General features: G+C 33.3%; 1 protein-coding gene across 1 annotated transcript; it reads left to right on the forward strand.

The window, feature by feature from the left end:
- The first annotated feature begins 2,918 nt into the window (after positions 1–2,918).
- On the forward strand, positions 2,919–21,481 carry LOC128549538 (uncharacterized). Its single transcript, XM_053526440.1, has 14 exons — positions 2,919–3,070; positions 9,641–9,720; positions 10,103–10,168; positions 10,819–10,848; positions 11,199–11,231; positions 12,063–12,092; positions 12,444–12,476; positions 15,269–15,301; positions 15,619–15,651; positions 16,733–16,750; positions 17,237–17,323; positions 18,611–18,703; positions 20,305–20,435; positions 21,092–21,481. Exons 2-14 carry the CDS (start codon positions 9,666–9,668, stop codon positions 21,386–21,388), a joined length of 939 nt encoding a protein of 312 aa, XP_053382415.1. The 5' UTR covers positions 2,919–3,070; positions 9,641–9,665; the 3' UTR covers positions 21,389–21,481.
- Positions 21,482–21,762: the final 281 nt, after the last annotated feature.

The raw sequence follows: 21,762 nt of genomic DNA on the forward strand, positions 1-21,762 counted from the left end.
CAATGTTAAAGGTACCGATAGATAGAAAAAACAGTGGAGCAGGTTGATAGGCATGTGCCATGGTCTAGAAATCCTTAAAAAAGGTAAAAAGTCAGAAAAACTCACATTTTCAGTTTTGGCCGCCATTTTGTTTTGGTGGTAAGGAGTAGATCGAATATCCCCCTTGACAGCTCGCAAACTAATTATAAACAGAATCATCAAATTAGGCGAGTTGACCCTGTGTTACGAGTGACGAGCTTAACTTTTATATGACGTCACATCATTATGACGTCATACTTTATGTCATAGATTTTATGACGTCACCGCTGAATCATAATTGAGAGAATTGCTCGTAGAGATCAGAACGTGTTTAAAAGTCCTACACATAAGTCAGTATGATTTTTATCATATTTATGTTTTTAAAATGCTGTTTTCAACCGTTTGGCCCTGAAATAATTCGTATGTAATGGAACTGAAGTAGAATCTCTTATGTCACAATCATAGGGGGTGAAATGTAACAGCCAACCATATTTTATCGTAGATTCATGTATAGGCGATTTCGCTATATGTTTATATAGCAATTGCTGCGGATCGTGTTAGAAATATATTTATTACATATATTTGATTTGGTGGCTTAATCTTATCTAATTTACTACATCGGTTTACTTGTATGTAAATTTATTTAAAACGTCTAAATCTTCACGTATGCTGATGAAAAGTTCCGCTTAGCAGCTCACCGTACCGCAAATATTCTATGTAAAGGTAAATATCACTGTCTTACATTTTAAAATTGACACATAGCAAGTAAACAATAAATTTAAGTTTTTGGGAGACATGTACTAGCATTTCGAAATTTGTGAATTGTACAGTTTTCATTATAACACTATTGTATATATACGACTACTTTCGTACGCTTGAAAATAGGTGAACAATTAGAAAGCATAGACTAAGTGTATTTTTTGGGGGTTTAACGTCGCACCAACACAATTATAGGTAAGATGATGACTTTCCAGATTTTGATGGTACAGGTACCCCTCTATTCATTATTTAATCACAGGCGGACATCTGGATAGAGCCTTCCAGCTGTATGGTTTCCTCACATAAATAATTCAACACCTCCGAGTGAGGCTGCCTTTATGTACACGACCTAAGTTGTATCGATGACAAAGAGGTTTTCTACGTTCTTCTTCATGAATGAAATTGATCAATAATCGCGTAATATTTTCATTTATTATTTATAACTGTATAGACGGTAATAGTAACAGTGACAATACCATCCAGAACAGTAGCCAGATATAAGTAGATTTCGTGCTGTTTTCATACGAATTGAAAATATTAAAAACAGCTATTTAATACGGTCAAGTTATGCCACTAAACTAAGAACTGAATAATTTGCTGAATACAAGGTCACGTAAGAATTACATTGGCATTGCTTTGGCTTTGAAAAAAATATTGGATTTACAAATTTCTAGGACTAAGAAAATTTCACTTGGGGACCCTTAAACACAAACGGAAAATGTCACAACGTAAAACACTGACCTTGGAATAAACCCTAGGCTTTTTGTACTAAAACATTTCATGTAATGTCAATAGACGTGTGGTTTTACCTCGGATTTGCTATACTGCCATAAAAATTTTCAAACGTGCACTTCAATGGTTAGATTCATAAACAATTAAGTGCTTTTATTTTTGTTTCCAATTTTGCAATAGAGAAATTTGTTTTTGAACATTTACCCCGTGTACAATAATGCTTTGTGGGCCACTCAAATGCTGGAAACCCGCCGTATCACCAGAGGTGTATGTTTGTAAAACAAAACCCAACAGACACATAACAATTATTTCGGTGTTATAGATAATTAAAAGAGGAGGAGTTTCTACATTAAATCAGGACTTCCTATTTTTAAAAAAGACTTGTTTATAAGGATTGTCGTATAGCAAAAAAAAAAAAAAAAAAAAAAAAAGAAGAAAAAAATAGTTAAATGTATTGGCCAAAATACTAACGACTTTGAACAAACTGTCATCAGATTGGGGAGTGATGGATTCATTAAAATAATCTATAGGCTATTTACTAACATATTGAATTTTACATTTTATTAGAAGAAGTCAAATAAACCGTTTGAAAATAAATTTGTCAAGCAAATAACAAAAATTTAGTCATAGGTTTTGTCGCCATTTAACTTAAGAAATGTTTCTCCTTACTTCCACTCAGTGTTGTTCATTCTTGCCGAGTCAATTTAATTTCTTATGTGTAATATAATCTCTCTAACGCCGGTGAGAGGTGTTGCATTTTGGGTGTTGAAAATGAGTAAGAACTCAGTCTTATAGCGGGAGTATAACTACATTTTTACATATCTAGGCAATGTAGAGTCTGTGCCTGAAATACTACTTTTTTTAAGTTTCAATATTGATGAAAGTTTGATATAATTTCATTAGTACCAAAGATAAAAGGTCCCTTGGTCATCATTCTTTCAAAATCATGTCTTACATTTTTCAAATCAACAGGCAACTTTATATTAAGAATAGGTTCGAACTCGCGGTCTTTTGCTTTTTTGTCGGGGCTTCTTACGACTTGACTGATCCATTAAAGATCCGCTGTAGAAATAATACCTTCTGAGAATTTATATTTTTTGACTGTTGTTCTTATCTTTTGTTTTGGTCAATTTTTTATTTAATACAGTGCATGTGGTTTTACATCTTGTAAAATGAATTGTAAACAAAACTGCACAAAAAAGTTTGCGATGGACTGCGTTTAATGAAGTACACATTAATTAATCATCATTTACGTATAAAGAATACAAATTATGACATTAACGTATCAAAACATCCGTCTTCTAAGTTTTATACAGTTTCGGGTTTTCACCGAATAACAATATATTTCAATTAAAAAAAATCGACAAAACCATTTATTCATTAATGGTAAACATTTTTCGTGTTTTCTTAGTTTCGTGGAAAAGCCTAATAAAGTTTTTGTATATATTTCGAAATATTATTTGATGATGTCTCCTTGCTAGGCCAGGCTCATGTACGGAGTTGGTATATAAATGTTAGAAATGTGAATACCAACACACAGATCACCTCAGTCATTCACCTGGTAAGTGAAAACATATTATTATTATTGTTTGATGCTGGACATTTTACTTTATTAATGGATTCATATTTTACAAGTACAGACGGTTTTAAGATTTAACAGTTTTGGGTGTTTTGTTCATTTTAATGGATAAAACTGACGTTTAAGGAACATTTATTTTAAAAGACGCTGTTTGACATTTTATTTTGCGATGCAATAATCTGCAAATACCTTACAACTGTTGTAAGATACAAAATACTGTATAGTTTACGTTTCTAAAAAGTTTAATAGTAACCAAATATCATAAAAACGTCGTGAAAGAAATAAAACAAGGTTCTCTGTTATAATTGCATTCGTTTGTGTTAATGTGCTCGGCTGTGAACGTATATAAATTTGAACATTGGATTGTTCTATGGGCGACTGCGTGAATGTTGCTTAATCTGCTTTGCATTTGTCCTTGCCGAGTTATTCAACTAAAGACCTTTTGTCAATGATATGTTACAGCTGCGTTACACGAGATACATTATCTGCAGCAAAAGGCACCGAAATTTAGGCAGGACAATGCCTATAATGTATTAGAGGGTTTCGTTTTTATTTTCACATCCGTGCGACCTAAATGTAGCCAGGGACATAATTTATGTCCCTGATGTAGTGTGGGTTCAATTAAGTTTTTAAATGACGATTATTATCTTTTGCTTTTCGGTGATACAACCGTTAATCAACCTTTTATCTTGTAAAAGTTTCGGTCATATGGCCAACGTAAACAAGTTCATTCAAGGCGTCATGATCTTGAAATTAATGGTACTGAATGTATCTGGATGAAATTGTACTTTCCAACAAGCATATTCTATTTGGACTTTTTTACAGACCACCTAATACTGACCCTGTTCATCACGCCTTGATTGTTGATTCTATGCATCTAGCCATTGATACGGGGATTGACAATATCTTAATTATGGGCGATTTTAACTTGAACGTAATGAATACTGCTGCCTTGAGAAAGGTACATGATATATGTTCTCAACTGTCTCTGTATCAGGTTATAGATTCGCCTGCGCATTATACCGAGTCATCTACCTCTATAATCGACCTCATTTTCACCTCAAGCAAACACCTTATCCATTCTAGTGGTGTTGGCGATCCTTTTCTTCCTCAAGATGTACGTTACCATTGTCCTATCTATTGCTTATTCAACTTAAAAAAGCCAAAGAAGTTATGTTTTTATCTTCACGTTTGGATTTTTGAAAAGCGGAATTATGGTCTTCTCAGACAATTAGCCTCAGAAACTGATTGGGAATCTAAAAAAGATGATGATATTAATGTTTATGCTAACAATATAACGAGTGAAATTACAAACATAGCAAAACAATGTATTCCAAATAGAAGAGTTCTAATACGAGAAAATGAACCACCTTGGTTTAAAAATGAATTGCGATTGCTTATTAGAAAAGGAAAACGTCTTTATCGAAAAGCAAAGCACACCAATTCACCATTTCACTGGGAAAGATTTCGAAATTTGAAAAACCAAATTACCTCTAAAATTCGCGAGGCAAAAAAAAGCAGCACATTGACAACCTAGCCGCGAAGTTAAAACAAGAAAATCGGAACACTAAGAGTTGGTGGACCTGTCTTAAATCCTTCATTGAACCTCCTTCATCAGTCTCTATACCCCCACTTTCCTCTGGCGATAACATTATATTCAATGACACTGATAAGGCAAATCTCTTAAATGACTTTTTCGTTGCCCAGACTCGAATTGATGAAAGACGAGCCCCCATTCTCCCTGATTTGCCTGATATTTCTGACCAAACTCTGGATGACATTACTATTACTCCCAGCGAGGTGGAATTGGTACTAAAGTCACTTCCTTTAGGGAAAGCAGCTGGTCCAGACGGAATTAACAATCGTATACTTCGTGAACTTTCACATGAACTGAGTAGTCTTCTCAGCTCTCTCTTCAACTATTCAATTCAGATCTCTCAGGTTCCTGACACATGGAAGGAGGCAAATGTTTCACCTCTTTTCAAATCTGGCGACCCTTCATTAGTTAGTAACTATCGCCCTATATCCCTTATCAGTACTGTCAATAAAGTATTTGAAAGAATTGTATTCAAACAGACTTTCAACTTTCTTCGAGAACATGATATTCTTACTCCTTTGCAATCCGGTTTTGTTCCTGGTGACTCTACTGTCAACCAACTAACATATATCTATAACTTATTTGCACAGGCTATTGACTCCGGTAAAGAGGTCAGAGCTGTATTTTGTGACATAAGTAAGGCCTTCAATCGTGTCTGGCACAAAGGACTTATTTTCAAACTGAATTCTGTAGGTATTTCCGGACGTGTTTCTTCTTGGTTCTCTTCTTACCTTAATAATAGAAAACAAAGAGTTGTTCTTCCTGGTTGTAAATCGTCTGAAAAGTTCATTACAGCTGGTGTTCCACAAGGGTCAATTCTCGGGCCTTTACTTTTTCTTATATATATAAACGATATAGTACTAGATATCCAAGCGAATATTAGGCTCTTCGCTGATGATACTAACCTTTTCATTGTAGTAGAAGATCCTATTACTGCTTCAACTATTTTAAACTCGGACCTGCAGAATATAACTTCATGGGCAGAAAAATGGTTGGTAAAATTCAATCCTTCGAAAACTGAATTCTTACTGATATCACGTAAAACTCACAGAAATATTAATCATCAGCCAATCAGAATGCAAGGCATACAAATAAACGAAGTCCGTAATCATAAACACTTGGGTATCAATCTCTCGCATGATCTGCGGTGGTCCACACACATAGAATACATTAAAAGTAAGGCTTGGAAAAGAATCAATATTATGAAAAAACTAAAATTTCAGCTTGATAGAAAATCACTTGAAGTCATATATATCTTTTATAAGACCAATTCTAGAGTATGGAGATGTTTTATTTGATAACTGTACACAAAATGAAAAACGAGAGCTTGAGCAAATTCAACAGGAAGCAGCAAGAATAATTACTGGAACAACAAAACTTGTATCCATTGATAAACTCATGACAGAGGTTGGTTTAGAATCCTTGGAGAAACGGCGATACAAACACAAACTTATTCTTTTCTTTGAAATGAAAAACAATCTTACCCCACAGTATCTTTCAGATCTTGTCCCTTCGTCAGTTGGCAGTGAGCATCGCTATCCACTCAGGAATGCAAACGACACGCAAAACATCCTCACACATACTGACTTTTATTACAAATCATTTTTGCCTTCTGTTATCAGAGATTTCAATGCGCTCCCACTTCAGACACAAAATGCTCCAACGGTTGCATCATTCAAGCGAATGCTAAATAACGACCTACCAAATGTACTACTTACTACGATCTCCCAACATTGTAACCCCTCTATTAATGTTATCTTAAACGGTGATATTTCATTATCTCTCGATTCCAATATAACAATTTTTAATGCCGTTCAAAAATACATTAGAGAAACAAAACGATTTTAGCAATAGCTAGTTAAGATGTAATGTTGCATAAAATACAGTTGCATCTATATATGTATATACGTCATATCTAAACATTATCATTATCTAAACATGTTGATTATTTGATTGATTCAGCTATTTTCTTCACATTTTATCCTTATCGTTCATCCGTTTATCCTTTTTTCTTTTACGTGTTTAAGTTTTTTACTACTCTAAATTTAGTTTGGTGTTTAATTTACATTTTACACTTACCATTTAAATCAGTATCAAATATCTCTTTAAACGAGATTTGCTTGTTATTTCATATCAAGTGTTTCTGAATTCTACTATTCAAATTCATTGCTATAGTCTGAAATATGTTTTCATATTTAAACTCTAATTGTACTTTACAAAAGCACTTTTTGGTTTATTGCAATGTGGCATCTTTTCATGTATTATATATAATACTGTATTAACTGGTAAATAATTGTGCCATGAATGAACATGTAATTTTATGTAATAAGGAGAGGACAACTGTAAGCTAATATAGCTTTCTGTCCAATTCCTGGAATGCTGTATTGTAAATATTTCATGCTTTACGGAATAAAAATATGTTTAAACTAAGTTCATTCAGTGTATGCCTAAATTAATCTTACCCCGTATCGGAAAAAAAACGTTTACTAAAAGGGCGGAGTAACTTGTATAGACGAGGTCCAAAAATAGCTCCAGCATCGCCGCTTTTGTTACGTAAAGGTAGCATCCGATCCGAAAGGGCAATTTGATCTGCAAGCAGTAGCTAGTAGTGTGATTGATACCAAGAGAATTGATAAGAACTTTAAATATTTTACATCAGTAAACTAAACCGAAAGTTCACCGAACCAAAGGTATTAAATTAAATGGTAATTTTGTTTTTCTTTATTTTCTAAAAATCTTTCTCAAACAATAATTGCTTTAATATGAAATGCACACAGTTTTTTTTGCTCTGGCACTGATTCGGTGAGACTGAAAAATATACTCTAAATATAATCTACAATTTAATCACATATATGTAAATATACTATCATTTAAAAGACCCTACATATAGCTAGAATATCACAATTTACTATTTTTTCTAATGTAAAATAGATAGGGAACCCCTTCAGGCTCCCACACCCCCACGCGCATCACGCAAAAGTGGCGTAAACATATTAAGCCCAGTGTGGACCTTAAATTTTTATGACCAATCCCTCGGCATTTACAGATGTTATAACACACACACACACACACACACACACACACACACACACACACAAATCCCCCAAAACAAGTATTAAAAGCTATTCTAGCAAAAACGAAATTGTATTTCAACGTCATTAATATTCATGAAATGCGTGGAAAGGTGAGCAATTGGTTGATCACGTTGGAGTCATTTCCTTTTCAATTTTCCGTTACAGGTTTAGGCGCTGTCGTGGAAAGCGCATATATAAAAAGTAGTGTTTTCAGCGCTTTAGTGCGAGAATCTCTCTGTTCTGTTAACACACGTTTACACAATCTTTAAAAAGGACAAAAACAATGCTAGAATAACAATTTATATTGGTTCTATAATACGTGGACGTTTTCTTTATGTACATACACACCTTGTTTTCTTTCAAACAACAATGAATATGATATAGGTTAGTTGAAAATGATATGTGTAATGATTAATGTAATCTATTACAGAAGATGCGTAAATTGAAAGTTACCAAAAGCTTAGAAAAAAGGAAACAAAAGAAAAGGCACCACATACTGTTTATATTACCATTGGTTTACACATAACCAAAGCAAGATCGTTGGGTGAATTTCAAATTTAAGAATCTATGGCTTTCATTTTTATTACATACAGTAAATGTATTTGAGCAAAATAAAAATTAATGTAACAAGGTATCCTACCTCTTTAATGACATTCAGTATATGACCTATACATTTCTTTATTTAAAACACCGTTACTTGCCCACTAGATGGATTAGAATGCGTGACGTAAATTTTGGAGGAAGTTAATTATCTCTAGCTTTATATCTGATGACATTTCATTTAAAATATATATATATATGAAAGTAAACCAACCAGTGGTTCAAGTCGTAAGTTCACTAACAGAAAAAAAAGCAATGCAAAAGACAAGTGAAAACGAGATTCTGGAAGATAACTTAAATAGTCATAGTCATATTTTTTTTTGAAAACCATGTTGTCACGGGCTTTTACAATCGAAAACAGACAATGTTAGATATCATTTTTTTAAAAAGAAATTATAATTACAATATTTAAGAATATTATCAATTATAATCGATATGGAAATAACATTTTTAATGTCCCACTAAAACCTTGGGATTTCCTCCCAAATGAACGTCGTAAAAATCATTCTGATAATGACAGTCAGGCTTTCCACTGGCCCTCATTGTTTTTGGCCACAAAATATCGAAGCCAGTGACGCATTGGGGTGTGTGCGTGCAGGGGGGCGTATTCTTCAACACACTGCGCCTGTTGCAACAATTTGTCATTTTTATAGTTTATTTCATTCTTTAATTGTTAAAACTTTTACTGGGGGTCAGGGGGCTCCCCCACTGGAAACGTTTGACATACAGATATGAAATGGTGACCATTGGTGCATTTTTAGGTCCGACATTTTGAGGTAATGCAGGGGTCAGTAGGTTAGTACCCTCTTGATGAGGGGTGGGGGGAGGGGGAGTCAGGGGTCTTTCCCCCTTGAAAATTATGAAATAAAGGTATGGAATGGTGGCCTGTTGTGCGTTTCAGGGTCTAATTTTTTAGAAAATATTATATTATTCCTTTGCCAAAATAGTAAGGTGCATCTTTGATGAATATAGGACACTTCTCAGGTAACTGGGCGTGGTGGTGGGGAGGGGTTTGGCTCGGCCTGGAATTATATTTTAAATAAAAGGACTTTATAAATCAAACAAACAGTCCGGTGCAAGATTAGAGTCTAATAGAGATATGTCAGTATAATAATAATTAAGCACAGTGTTTGATGTAAAAAGATGTGTTTAGACCACGCCTTTTGTTTTTTTCTTCAGGGTAATATATTTATTCATCTATGATATTAAAAGTATATCTATTCTGAAAAGAGATTGACTGAATAAGTTGGCAGATGAAGTTGTAAAAATGATTTATTACAGGACCATACAGAAGAACAGATAGAAAATGGACATTTATAAACTTGTACGTGTCGTAGTATTATTCTGCGTTATAAATCAAGGTAATTTTTATGGATTTGAAACATATCAAATCTAAATATATAACTTAGCAAGTATCATTTAAAGTGGCAAGCTTCCAGACTTATGTCATATTTTCGAATTTCAAATTTAAAAAGAATATGTTTTATTTTCATAGTGATTGTCGAAAAAATATTTAAGATTCAGTAAGTTCTACACAGTATTTACTTATCTACAATAATATAATGCATAATGTAAAATAAGTAAACAGCAATCTACTGCATTAGATACGCTGAAGGAATTTAATTTTAAGTAGAAGACATTAGCTGTATCTTTATCATACTCCAACGGTATTTATTAACTTTTTATTTTGTAGACTTTGTGGTTGTTTTATAAAATAATACTGATTTTAGTTTTTTTTTGAAGGCATGTTGTATAATGCTAAATCATCGAGTAGGGAAATCAGCGATGAAAGTAGCAGCAATAGATCAGGTAAGCTGTATCCATTTTAAAATGTATTCTGTCAAGCCATGATGTCTTCTTGGAGCTTCTATTAAACTATTTTAGAATGATACTTTTACCAAGCCCTGTGCAATGGTACTTCTCTCAAGCCCTGTGCAACGGTACTTCTCCCAAACCCTATGCAATGGTACTTCTACAAAGCCCTGTGTAATGGTACTTCTCCCAAGTCCCGTGCAAAGTTACTTCTTGCGTGTACCAAGTGATATGGTATAATTCTCTTACTAAGTCATATTGCATGGGGCTTCTACTGAGTTATATTCTTTTGTGCACCTACCAAGATATATCCTACCATGAGCCTACCAAGCCTTTGCTATTCCACTTTAGTCCATCCATATCTTATTTAATCTGGTCATTAATTAATATACAATGCAACCTCTGTAGAGCAACACCCTTTGGGAGATACAACTGTTGACTGTTATGTATAGGTTGTTGTTTCGGAGAGGCGAATTTGATAGTATATTTCAGCTTAGGGAAATTTTGTTGATTTTGTTATAGAGAGGATTTTGCTTAAGAGAGGGCCTCTCTGGAGAGGTGGTATTGTGTAGTTAAAGCAAAACATTTATATTAATTATGTATTAAAAAGTTTGTGATCTCTTAATAATATTATGTTACTATTTCAGGCTCAAGCAGACGCGGCTCTGGATGGTGGGGTATGCATGCATTCATGTTTCATTGATACACATTAATATACCAGTGTTTATTATTTTAATTATCGTAGTATTTTAAAACGAATTAAAATGATTTTAGCTTGTTAAAACGTTTCAGAAAAGCTTAAACTTTATGAAAATTAACCACCATTACACATACCGGTATCCATTAAATTTTGTTGATTCTCGGGCTGAATTTGATTTGAAAGGCCTCATCTGCCATACTGACTTGCAAACATCAGTTGCAATAACGGACATCAGTAGGCGATATACATATAAATACTGACTTTAAGAATAACTATTTCAAATTTTAACAAAAAAGGAGATCACGTTATCTGGTTTTGTATTTCCAGGCGGAGGCAGAAATAGACAGTCTAAACCTGCTCGTAAGTTTTCTTCTATAGTTTATTTTATAGCGACACGTTCCTGCGTTTTGGGCCATATCCTGATAAGCTTTGTTAAAGTCTGAAGTTTGTAAACGCTGCTGTTGAGATATGAATTTTGCAAAGCATTCTTAATCGATGTTAGAAATGGGAAATCAGCGATGAAAGTAGCAGCAATAGATCAGGTAAGCTGTATCCATTTTAAAATGTATTCTGTCAAGCCATGATGTCTTCTTGGAGCTTCTATTAAACTATTTTAGAATGATACTTTTACCAAGCCCTGTGCAATGGTACTTCTCTCAAGCCCTGTGCAACGGTACTTCTCCCAAACCCTATGCAATGGTACTTCTACAAAGCCCTGTGTAATGGTACTTCTCCCAAGCCCCGTGCAAAGTTACTTCTTGCGTGTACCAAGTGATATGGTATAATTCTCTTACTAAGTCATATTGCATGGGGCTTCTACTGAGTTATATTCTATTCCGCCCTACGAAGATATATCCTACCATGAGCCTACCAAGCCTTTGCTATTCCGCTTCAGTCCATCCATATCTTGTTTAATCTGGTCATTAATTAATATACAATGCAACCTCTGTAGAGCAACACCCTTTGGGAGATACAACTGTTGACTGTTATGTATAGGTTATTGTTTCGGAGAATCGAATTTGATAGTATAGTTCAGCTTAGGGAAATTTTGTTGATTTTGTTATAGAGAGGATTTTGCTTAAGAGAGGGCCTTTCTGGAGAGGTGGTATTGTGTAGTTAAAGCAAAACATTTATATTAATTATGTATTAAAAAGTTTGTGATCTCTTAATAATATTATGTTACTATTTCAGGCTCAAGCAGACGCGGTTCTGGATGGTGGGGTAAGCATGCATTCATGTTTCATTGAGACACATTAGTATACCAGTGTTTATTATTTTAATTATCGTAGTACTTTAAAACGAATTAAAATGATTTTTGCTTGTTAAAACGTTTCAGAAAAGCTTAAACTTTATGAAAATTAACCACCATTACACATACCGGTATCCATTAATTTTTGTTGATTCTCGGGCTGAATTTGATTTGAAAGGCCTCATCTGTCATACTGACTTGCAAACATCAGTTGCAATAACGGACATCAGTAGGCGATATACATATAAATACTGACTTTAAGAATAACTATTGCAAATTTTAACAAAAAAGGAGATCACGTTATCTGGTTTTGGTATTTCCAGGCGGAGGCAGAAATAGACAGTCTAAACCTGCTCGTAAGTTTTCTTCTATAGTTTATTTTATAGCGACACGTTCCTGCGTTTTGGGCCATATCCTGATAAGCTTTGTTAAAGTCTGAAGTTTGTAAACGCTGCTGTTGAGATATGAATTTTGCAAAGCATTCTTAATCGATGTTAGAAATGAATTAGAACGTCTGTGACGTTTTTGAAACAATATTTCGTCACCTCAACGCATAAAGTGGATAACTGCATTGACTTAAAGAAGGACTTATTCACTTTATGCGCTAAGGTGACGATTTATACATATTTTCAATAATTTTGTTATCATTTTAAATGCACATCTTATGTAGAGGTTTGAGAAAATAAAATGATTCAAGCCAACTTTGAACGAATATTTGTAGCTTGAAATAAAAGAAATACAAAATTATGTCAGCTCATTTATTTCTAACCGTTATCTACACAGAGGATATTATATGAGTGTCTTTTTATATTGATTTTATTAAAAAAGTTGAATGAAATAATAAAATGCGAGTTTAATAAATTCAGTGTGGAGAGCCACAGATGTAATATTCTTTTTATCACATGTTAGCCTTTCCTGTCGAAACATCAAGAATTTTCCTTTCTTTTACTATATAAACAAGTCAATTTGACCAACGTCTCCTATACTATAAACGACGTCGACGTCATCGCTTTATTTCGATTATCAATATCATGTTACAAAATATTGTTAAATCGTAGATTTCATCCTGTTGCAATAATACTAATAGATATTGTCTAATTTCTAGAATAGTTCAAAGTTTATCACACTGGCAATATTGGGAAATAACTCTAAACCTTGTACAAAGCGTACTCGCGCAGTTTCTTTAATCTAAATGTAAATTCTTCCTATTTACATCAAAGCCACAACCAAGGCCAAAACCAAAACCGCCTGCACCGAAACCCAGACCCATAGGTATTTGTTTTCTCATTTATTTTGCTCGTATTTATTATTTAAATAACCCTGAAGCCTTGAGACATCAGATTTATTTAAGCTTAAGATTACTTCTCGTGCAAATCACAGTCATGGAAATTTAATTTCGAAAACCATCATGTTATAAAATCGTGTAAATGCTAGGTTTCATCCTGTTGTAATAGTTTTTAAATAGTATTTTCTCATTTTCTGAATAGTTCAAACTTTGTTTTACTGGCAATGTTTTGCCACTACAATGACTTAGTGAAATAAATTAAAACCATATACAAGAGCGCACCTATCTAAACCTTCTTATATTTAAATGTAACTTCTTTTTACTTCCAACAAGGCAACAACCAAGGCCAAAACCAAAGCCACCTGCACCCAAACCCAAACCAAACCCCAAACCTGCCGGTATTTTTCTCTCATTTATTTACTCGCATTTATAACATATTTCAATAACTCCGAAGCCTTTATAAAGACAACTGTGTTAGGCTAATTTGACGTCAGAAACGAGAATTTAAATGTAAATATAATTTCTTGACTCTAGATTGTTTCTAAGGTACAGAAAACCTTGCCTGAATCTGATAAAAAAAAACATATAATTATGTTATACAATCTTTTATAAACACATTATTATTAAAGAACAATTATCGTGTTTACAAAACACTTTTCGTACAATATCATTTAAAGGGACATGCCTACAAATGGACATCAACATTTCATTTTTATATGCCCCTGAATGTGGGCATATAAAAATCGCCCTGTCCTAGCGCGTGTCTGTGTAAATTCTTGTCCGGGCTGTAACTCTGCCATCCATAAAGGGATTTAGAATAATAACTTGGCATAAATGTTCACCATAATAAGACCACGTGTCATGCACAACATTCAGACCCTTAGCTCCAAAGTCAAGGTCACACTTAGAGGTCAAAAATTAATAACAGGGTATATTTCGTGTTCGGTCCATTACTCTGCCATCCATGAAGGGAATTGAAATATCTTGGTATAAATGTTAATCATAGACAATGTGTCATTCGCAAAACCCTGACCACTAGCTCTTTAGAAGTCAGATGTTATCAGGATCTGTTTCGTGTCCGGTTCATAACTCTGTTATTCAAGGGATTTTGAAATTATTTGGCATAACGTATAACGGGTATTTTTACTGCTCTGTGAAAATTACGGAGTTTGGTCAAAAACATATGATTTCATCTTATACGGTTTTTTCCTATAATGAGATGACGTGTCATGCGCAAGACCCAGAACCCTAGCTCCAAGGCCAAGATCACACTTAGAAGTCAAAGGTTAACATTGTCTGTTTCTTGTCTGGTCCATTTATCAAGGGTTTTAAAATTACATGTTGTTGAAGTAGATATTTTAATTTATACGATATAAAGTGTACCTAAATTCCAACTAAATTCTTCTTATCTTATATCAAATTTCTATAGCGCGACTGACGCTTTTAAGAGTTTTTTTGCACATGTTTTTGATTAAATGAATATTTTTAGACAAACCTTCTGATAACTTAACATTGGCTTTCATTGTAATTTCTAAGTAATAAAATCATTTCACTTTCTACGTTTTTAAACAAATGACATTAATCTGGAGGCATGCAGTTTTAAAGTTTTATGGGAGAAAGAGATGACTGACAAACCTTTTTTCCTGTTAAAGAAGGAAAAGTACAACGCCTCCCGTCAAAGCCAGATATGAATTTTGGCAATAGAACAAGACAAAGTTAATTGTATTTCTCTGATTCAGAAATCACCTCAAGATTTTTTGAATTTTTGTTTGGCAATTCAATTCTTTGATCTAAAACAAATGAAAACACAATTTTCCATTTGTTTTCTGAACCTGTTAAATTCTAAATGTGTTTCCCTTTCAGATTCTGGAAAACGTAAATCTGGATGGTGGGGCGGTAAGTTTTTATGTTACGTTAACTGTATTATGTCAGTAGTAAAATCATGCATTCATTCCAATATTGCATTTGTTTTGGGTTCATGACAGAAAAAGTTAATACTTTATTCAATAAGCATTGCAAAGTGAAAACACTAACATAAACCGAACCACGATATACCCTCTCAAACTATTTTTGATATGAAATATGTCTATCTGTCTTAAAATACACCGATACCTGAATGAGCCGTGAACTTCTAGAACCGTTTTAAAACGATTGGTAAGTATCATGAATTAAATTGCAGCACATCTTTCATGTCTGTTTTATTGTACTTACAGGTAAAAACAGAAATGTCCCAACGAAATCCAAAGGTCAGATTTTTTTAAATGTATTGTTGTTTTCATAATTGCAGTTTTTCAATTATGAATTGTTCTCCCACTTTAATGTATGTGTAAATGATTACATGAATGAATCAAGTACATTTAAAGCTTAACCTTTAGCCTGCTAAATTTCTAAAATGGACTGGTCCATCATTCAATTTGGGCAATACCATTTATTATTTGAAGGGGTGTTTGCTGAAAATTTACTGACTGAAAAGCGACCAGTGCAGACCATGATTAGTCTGCACTGGTCGCAAAGGGAAAACCACTTGCCGCCAGCAGGCTAAAGCTTAACAGCCATATAATATCTTCAGTATGCATACTAATGAACAAAACATTTTCATACTTATGCAGGGATTTCGTCCTATTTCAGAAATTGAGAGAAAAAAGCAGGTTTATGGATATTACTTGTACAGTAATTGACTTGTTATTTACAGCTCTTAGTTAAGGATATGGTGTGCCATGATTTACGTGTTTAGTTCATAATGAATTGAATCACATGCTCTTGATCTTCAAAATGATTTAGCATACTTTTTGTTCATAATGTTATTTATATTATACTCATCACGTCTGGTGTAATTCATTAAAAATGTTGTTTTTTTAAACTGATTTCGAAAACATTTTTAACAAACGAAAGTTTATTCTACTGTTATCAAACAAAACCACATGAGTCCACAGTCCGTGCATCATACATATAAATGTCAAATATCGGTAGTGGGTTTACACGTTCAAAGCTTCCAGATTTGTTTGCTTCAGATCAGCCATGTAACCAGGCTCATTTGTTTCCCTTTCATTATCTGGTGTACGCGATGCTTATATAGAGACTCAGAGAGCATTGTACGCCCGAAAATATGCGTTGATCCTTGCCATCGTACGTTTGGAAGCAATATAGCGCAAACCACAACCTAAGATTGAGCGTGCTTAAACTTTAGATCATTCACCACTCCTTTTGTTTCCTGTCAAATATTACTTTCCCTCAAGTTCACCCTAAATTTTATTTTCTTGTTTTGTTCCGCTCATTTTACATATATTATGTGGTGTAATAGTATGATATTCATTTGCTCTATTTCAGGATCAGGATGGTTGTCAGGTGAGTTGTTTATAAATGCATTAAGCTTAAGAGAAATTTGTTAAAGGTAGAAATGTTGTTTAACCTCTTATCCATACTTAAGTAGAATGAACCAAAACGTAAGCAACCTTTTTACTCACATGAGACCGCCACAGTACCTCTCGTTTTTGTGTGTTCTCGCTGCAACGAAAAATCCATTCTAACAGAAACATTATTCAGTTACTAACATGTTTACATTTGACATCAGATAAAATTCTATACAAAATAAAATATAAAGAGAAAGACAATGAACACGTTAAGTAATTTATCATTAATGCAGTTTCTTTGGTTATTTTTTTTTTAAACAAAAACATCCAAAAATATTTACCTACCCAGTTTAGTAGTTATATATGCATTATTCAAATTTATCGTTCTGTATCGTAAAAAATGTGGTACTTAACTTTCTGTGTCTCTACTGGTTGATTCCTTATAATAAACACTCCTACTGTACATATATTTGAATTACAGCTAAGCCGAACTCTGTACCAAAGACACCGCCATCATCGAAACCAAAATCGGCCCCAAAGTCAAAACAAAACACGAAACCTGAAACAGGTAAGTGTTTGGAAATTAAAAAGTCTTTCTATTGTGTTTAATCGTAATATTAAAAGAATATCTGTATTAAATTGAAAAGCAGGTTGATCAAAGAATTATTCTTATATACTTTTCTCTGTTAAAACACTCTTACACTAGAATGACGTCACATTAACGTGCAGTGACGTCAAAGTTTTTGTTGCGGCCAAGAAAGAGCGCTACTATATATTATCTACTGTTTTTAAATTAAGGGCATATTAGAATCGAAATAATTTATACAAAACCGTATTTTAACACTATTTATACACTCGGGCGGTAATAGACCTACGTCGTTCAAATAATTTCACTCGGGCTGCGCCCTCGTGAATTATTACGCCCGACTTAATACCGCCCATCGTGCATAAAAAAGTGTTAAAACACTCTTTGCTATAAATTATTTCTTAAATATATAATGAAGTTTTCCAGCTTTTCTTAACTTAGTGTACTCGCATTTTGTAAGCACATTAAAAAACTTTGAAATCGGCAGCCTCCAGATCTATGTCAATTTTGTTTTGGACAAATGAGCCGCATCATGAGAAAAGCAACATAGTGCGTTTGCGACCAGCACGGATCCAGACCAACCTGCGTATTCGCGCAGTCTTGTCAGGATCCATGCTGTTCGCTTTCAAAGCCTATTGCAATTAGAGAAACCGTTAGCGAACAGCATGGATCCTGACAAGACTGCGCGGATGCGCAGGCTTGTCTGGATCCATGCTGGTCGCAAATGCACTATGTTGGTTTTCCCATGGCGCGGCTCAAACTCAGAACATCAAACGTCAGAGTAGTATTATTTCAAAGAAATTGTTAATTTAGAATTCCGATGTACTATAATTTCTAAGAAATTGTTAATTTAGTACGTCAGTGCACAATAATGTCAATGAAATTTTTAATTTAGAATGCCAATGTACTACAATGTCTTAGAAATTAATAATTTTGAACGCAAATGTACTTTAACTTTAAAAAAAATTTTTAATTTAGAACTTCAATGTGTTGAAACTTCAAATAAATTGTTAATTTAAGTCAGTGAACTATAATGTCTAAGAAATTTTGATTTAGAACGTCAATATGCTATTACTTACAGAAATTGAAAGTTACAAAAATGTAAATGCGGAGTCCTAGGTCAGTATCTATTCTTACCCTTCATATAGCTCTTAAAATAGGTTGTGATAGTAAACATCTGATTTTAAAAATGAAATATGACAGTACAATCTCAATGACAAAACAGAAAGAAAGTTAGAAAATATTTATGTATTATATATTTCCATCTAGATATAAAGAAAGTGATAGAAAGATATGAAGGTATCGAACGAAAAGCATACGATGCCCAGCCAAAAAATCCGAAAGTTCATGATACTACCATAGGTATGTATGCAGTTTACCTCGGGTAAGGCAGTCTTACGAACATTTGTCCGCAACGAAATCCGCATACACTACACTATTAAGTGACTATCAATGTTGAGAACCTTTGTCTCAATTACTTGACTGTTACATTTTCTTCCTGTAATAGCCACAGACGACCGCCGAACAGAAGGTATTTTGCAAACTTTTCTTAATAATCCCTTAAAGGGAGCTAATTCATCCGAAGTGCAGAAGACGGCCGTAACAGCAGTAGCAATTGATTTTGTCACTTTATTTCAGAAGTGACATGGTCAGCAAAAGCCAAAATCGGAAAATTTTTACTGTACTAATATTACAATTTACAATTGTAGCTCAAATAATGAAGTATGTTTTCTCCTGGTTGTTAGATTTGTCAGGTCAGTTTACTTTGATATTGTATTTGAACTTATTTCCAACTCTCTTGTGCTGATAGATAGATAGATAGATAAGAACATTACCGTTGTCATTATAACATAAATGCATTCATGCGTAAAACAACAAGTAAATAAAAGACAAATTATTTAGTCCATTAATTAATTTATCAATTTAAATGAAAATTGTATCTGAAAAATAGATGCATAATAAAAGACCCATGCCAACCATATATATATTACATACAGGATGGAACAAATCTCTTAATTCTATTGTGATCCTTAAAAGGTGATTAAAGGTGACGTGATATAGAGAGGCATGTCAAGATAAAATGGAATCACAACAAAAATGTGAATTTTTAAAATCGTAAGACAATCACATTAGATTAAGTCATGTATGTGATATTTAAAAATCTTAGATAAAACATGTAAACTGATATTTTAAAGGTACTTAATTTGCTAATGACCCTATTTGAAGAAGGTAATTTGTTCCACAGACTACAGCCTAGAAAAGAAAATCTACTGAAACAAAAACTTTTGACTTTGTTGATTTTGGAAAGATCCATAATCACCGAGTACGGCTTTACAGAAAAGAATCTTGTGGAATAAAATGTTCATTCATATAATCAGGCACTTCAAGACTTTTGATTTAGAAAATGTGACAGAATGTTATTTGATCCATTATTTTCTGAACAGGTCACCAATTAAAATTTTAGAACTTCTGACTAAGACCATCATGCCGAATAGATATGCACAGTCAAAATGACATTGACGGATAACCGCAAATAATAATTTCTTTGTATAGATAACAGTACATTTGACCGGACTTTAGCTTTCGTAATTACAGAGATGATAGCTTCTCTACACAAACTTTGATCCAATGCAGCTCCTAGATTTTTGGAAGAATGTAAAGAGTTTGTCCCTTACCATTTGAAAATACAACTGGCCGATATGCTGATCATTAATTTTACTAAAACTTTACTTTTAAAACATAATCGATATCATTACTAGTATCAATGCAATATTCTAATATCAAAATTTGCGATTCGATGCCATTTCTTACACAGATAAAAAATTCGAATTCTATTTAAATTTCTACCTGATTAGTATAACACATATGATAATAACTTCTGTTCAATTAAAATAAACAATCACCAATGGCAGCAATTTTAGAAAGTTGCAGAAAAAAATGAATGAACATAATTTTTTTTTCAGGAATTGGATTTAACTTAAACCGACCTGATGCAGAGAAAACGTTCAAGAAGGTCGTGCCAGGGGTTGATTTTAACAAAGTAAAGTCTGGAAAGCAAACAATAACAGATAAACAAGCCCGTGCTCTGTTTAATGTAAGTCAAATAATGTATATGTCATTTGCTAAATATAACATACAGTCTAATAATATAAAGGATATATTAAAAAAATGTTGAATTCAGTGGAAGACTGAAAGTTATGGGAAGCCGTTTTACTATTTATCCACAATCTTGTGATGCCATAAATTATTTTGTGATATCCATTACTCATTGTATTATATCATTAAATGTACATTGTGATATCTTACGATGTAGTGTACTTAATGATACCATTAATTATAATTTAAGATAACTTTAATAATGGATCGGTACTTTATTGATTTCACCAGTTTTTATTTTTATACCTACTAAAACAGTTCAGCTTGATATAAAGCTGTTTTAATACCTACAGGTCTTGCATGCTATACACTAGTTTTAATACTTACTGCAACAGTTTTTGCATGCTATAATACCAGTCATATTACTTTACTCAAACAGTTTTTGCACGTTAAAATCCAATCTTAATTGTTTACAGGAACAGTTTAGTCATAGTTAATACCAAACTTAATACTGTACTGAAACAACTTCGGCATGCTATATTCCAGTGTTAAGACTACATAATTCATAATAACTCTTGTTTTCGATAAAACAAAAAATGAATCATGTTATGACAAAATCTGCAATGCAAATATCGCACAATGAATATATTCCAGCATGATGTCGATAACATATACGAACCAAGAGCAAGAAATAAAGTGGGAAAAGATGTTTACGACAAGTTGCCGTCCAATGTTAAAGCAGCGGTGGTGAATGCAGTGTACAGAGGTGATCTAGGACCAAAAGCTACAAACTTGATAAAGCAAGGGAAGTGGAAAGAAGTTGGAAAGGAATACCTTGACCATAACCAATATAAGAATGCGGACAAACTGGGGATACCAGGTATTAAGACAAGAATGGACTGGAACAAAAAACAATTTGATACCATGATAAAACAAGAAAAACCGAAATAGAACGAAAAGAGATATTTTACTTGGAATTGTTGAATGAATTACTTTACGTGAAATAAAACAATTGAAAAAAGAAAACGCTGATAATATCTTTAACATTCTTTTAACTAAACCCCTGTGAAAATATAAAAGGTTACAATGTGTTTCCCCAATCAAAACGGAAATCATAGTATGATGTCATCATTCGCATTAGAAAAAAGAACATAATTACATTGAAAGTATGTGTAGTTCGGGTGTTTGTTTACAGATTTTGGTATGTGCTTATTATTCCTTCTCTTGAGAAGGAATATTACAGTTTAATAAGTCACACTTGACTGAGCTACTGATGCCGAAAGCTGTTGTAATTACAATCTGGCCAACTAAACTCCGTGACCTTA

This window comes from Mercenaria mercenaria, chromosome 16, assembly GCF_021730395.1.
Source record: "Mercenaria mercenaria strain notata chromosome 16, MADL_Memer_1, whole genome shotgun sequence".
NCBI classification, from domain to species: Eukaryota; Metazoa; Mollusca; class Bivalvia; order Venerida; family Veneridae; genus Mercenaria; species Mercenaria mercenaria.

What these genes read in the sequence shown, in the direction of transcription:
- LOC128549538 (XM_053526440.1), top strand. Translation starts at nt 9,666, where the DNA reads ATGGACATTTATAAACTTGTACGTGTCGTAGTATTATTCTGCGTTATA. An exon ending in AAGTAGCAGCAATAGATCAG is followed by an intron (nt 10,169 to 10,818) that starts GTAAGCTGTATC and finishes TTACTATTTCAG; the next exon opens with GCTCAAGCAGACGCGGCTCT. An exon ending in ACGCGGCTCTGGATGGTGGG is followed by an intron (nt 10,849 to 11,198) that starts GTATGCATGCAT and finishes TTGTATTTCCAG; the next exon opens with GCGGAGGCAGAAATAGACAG.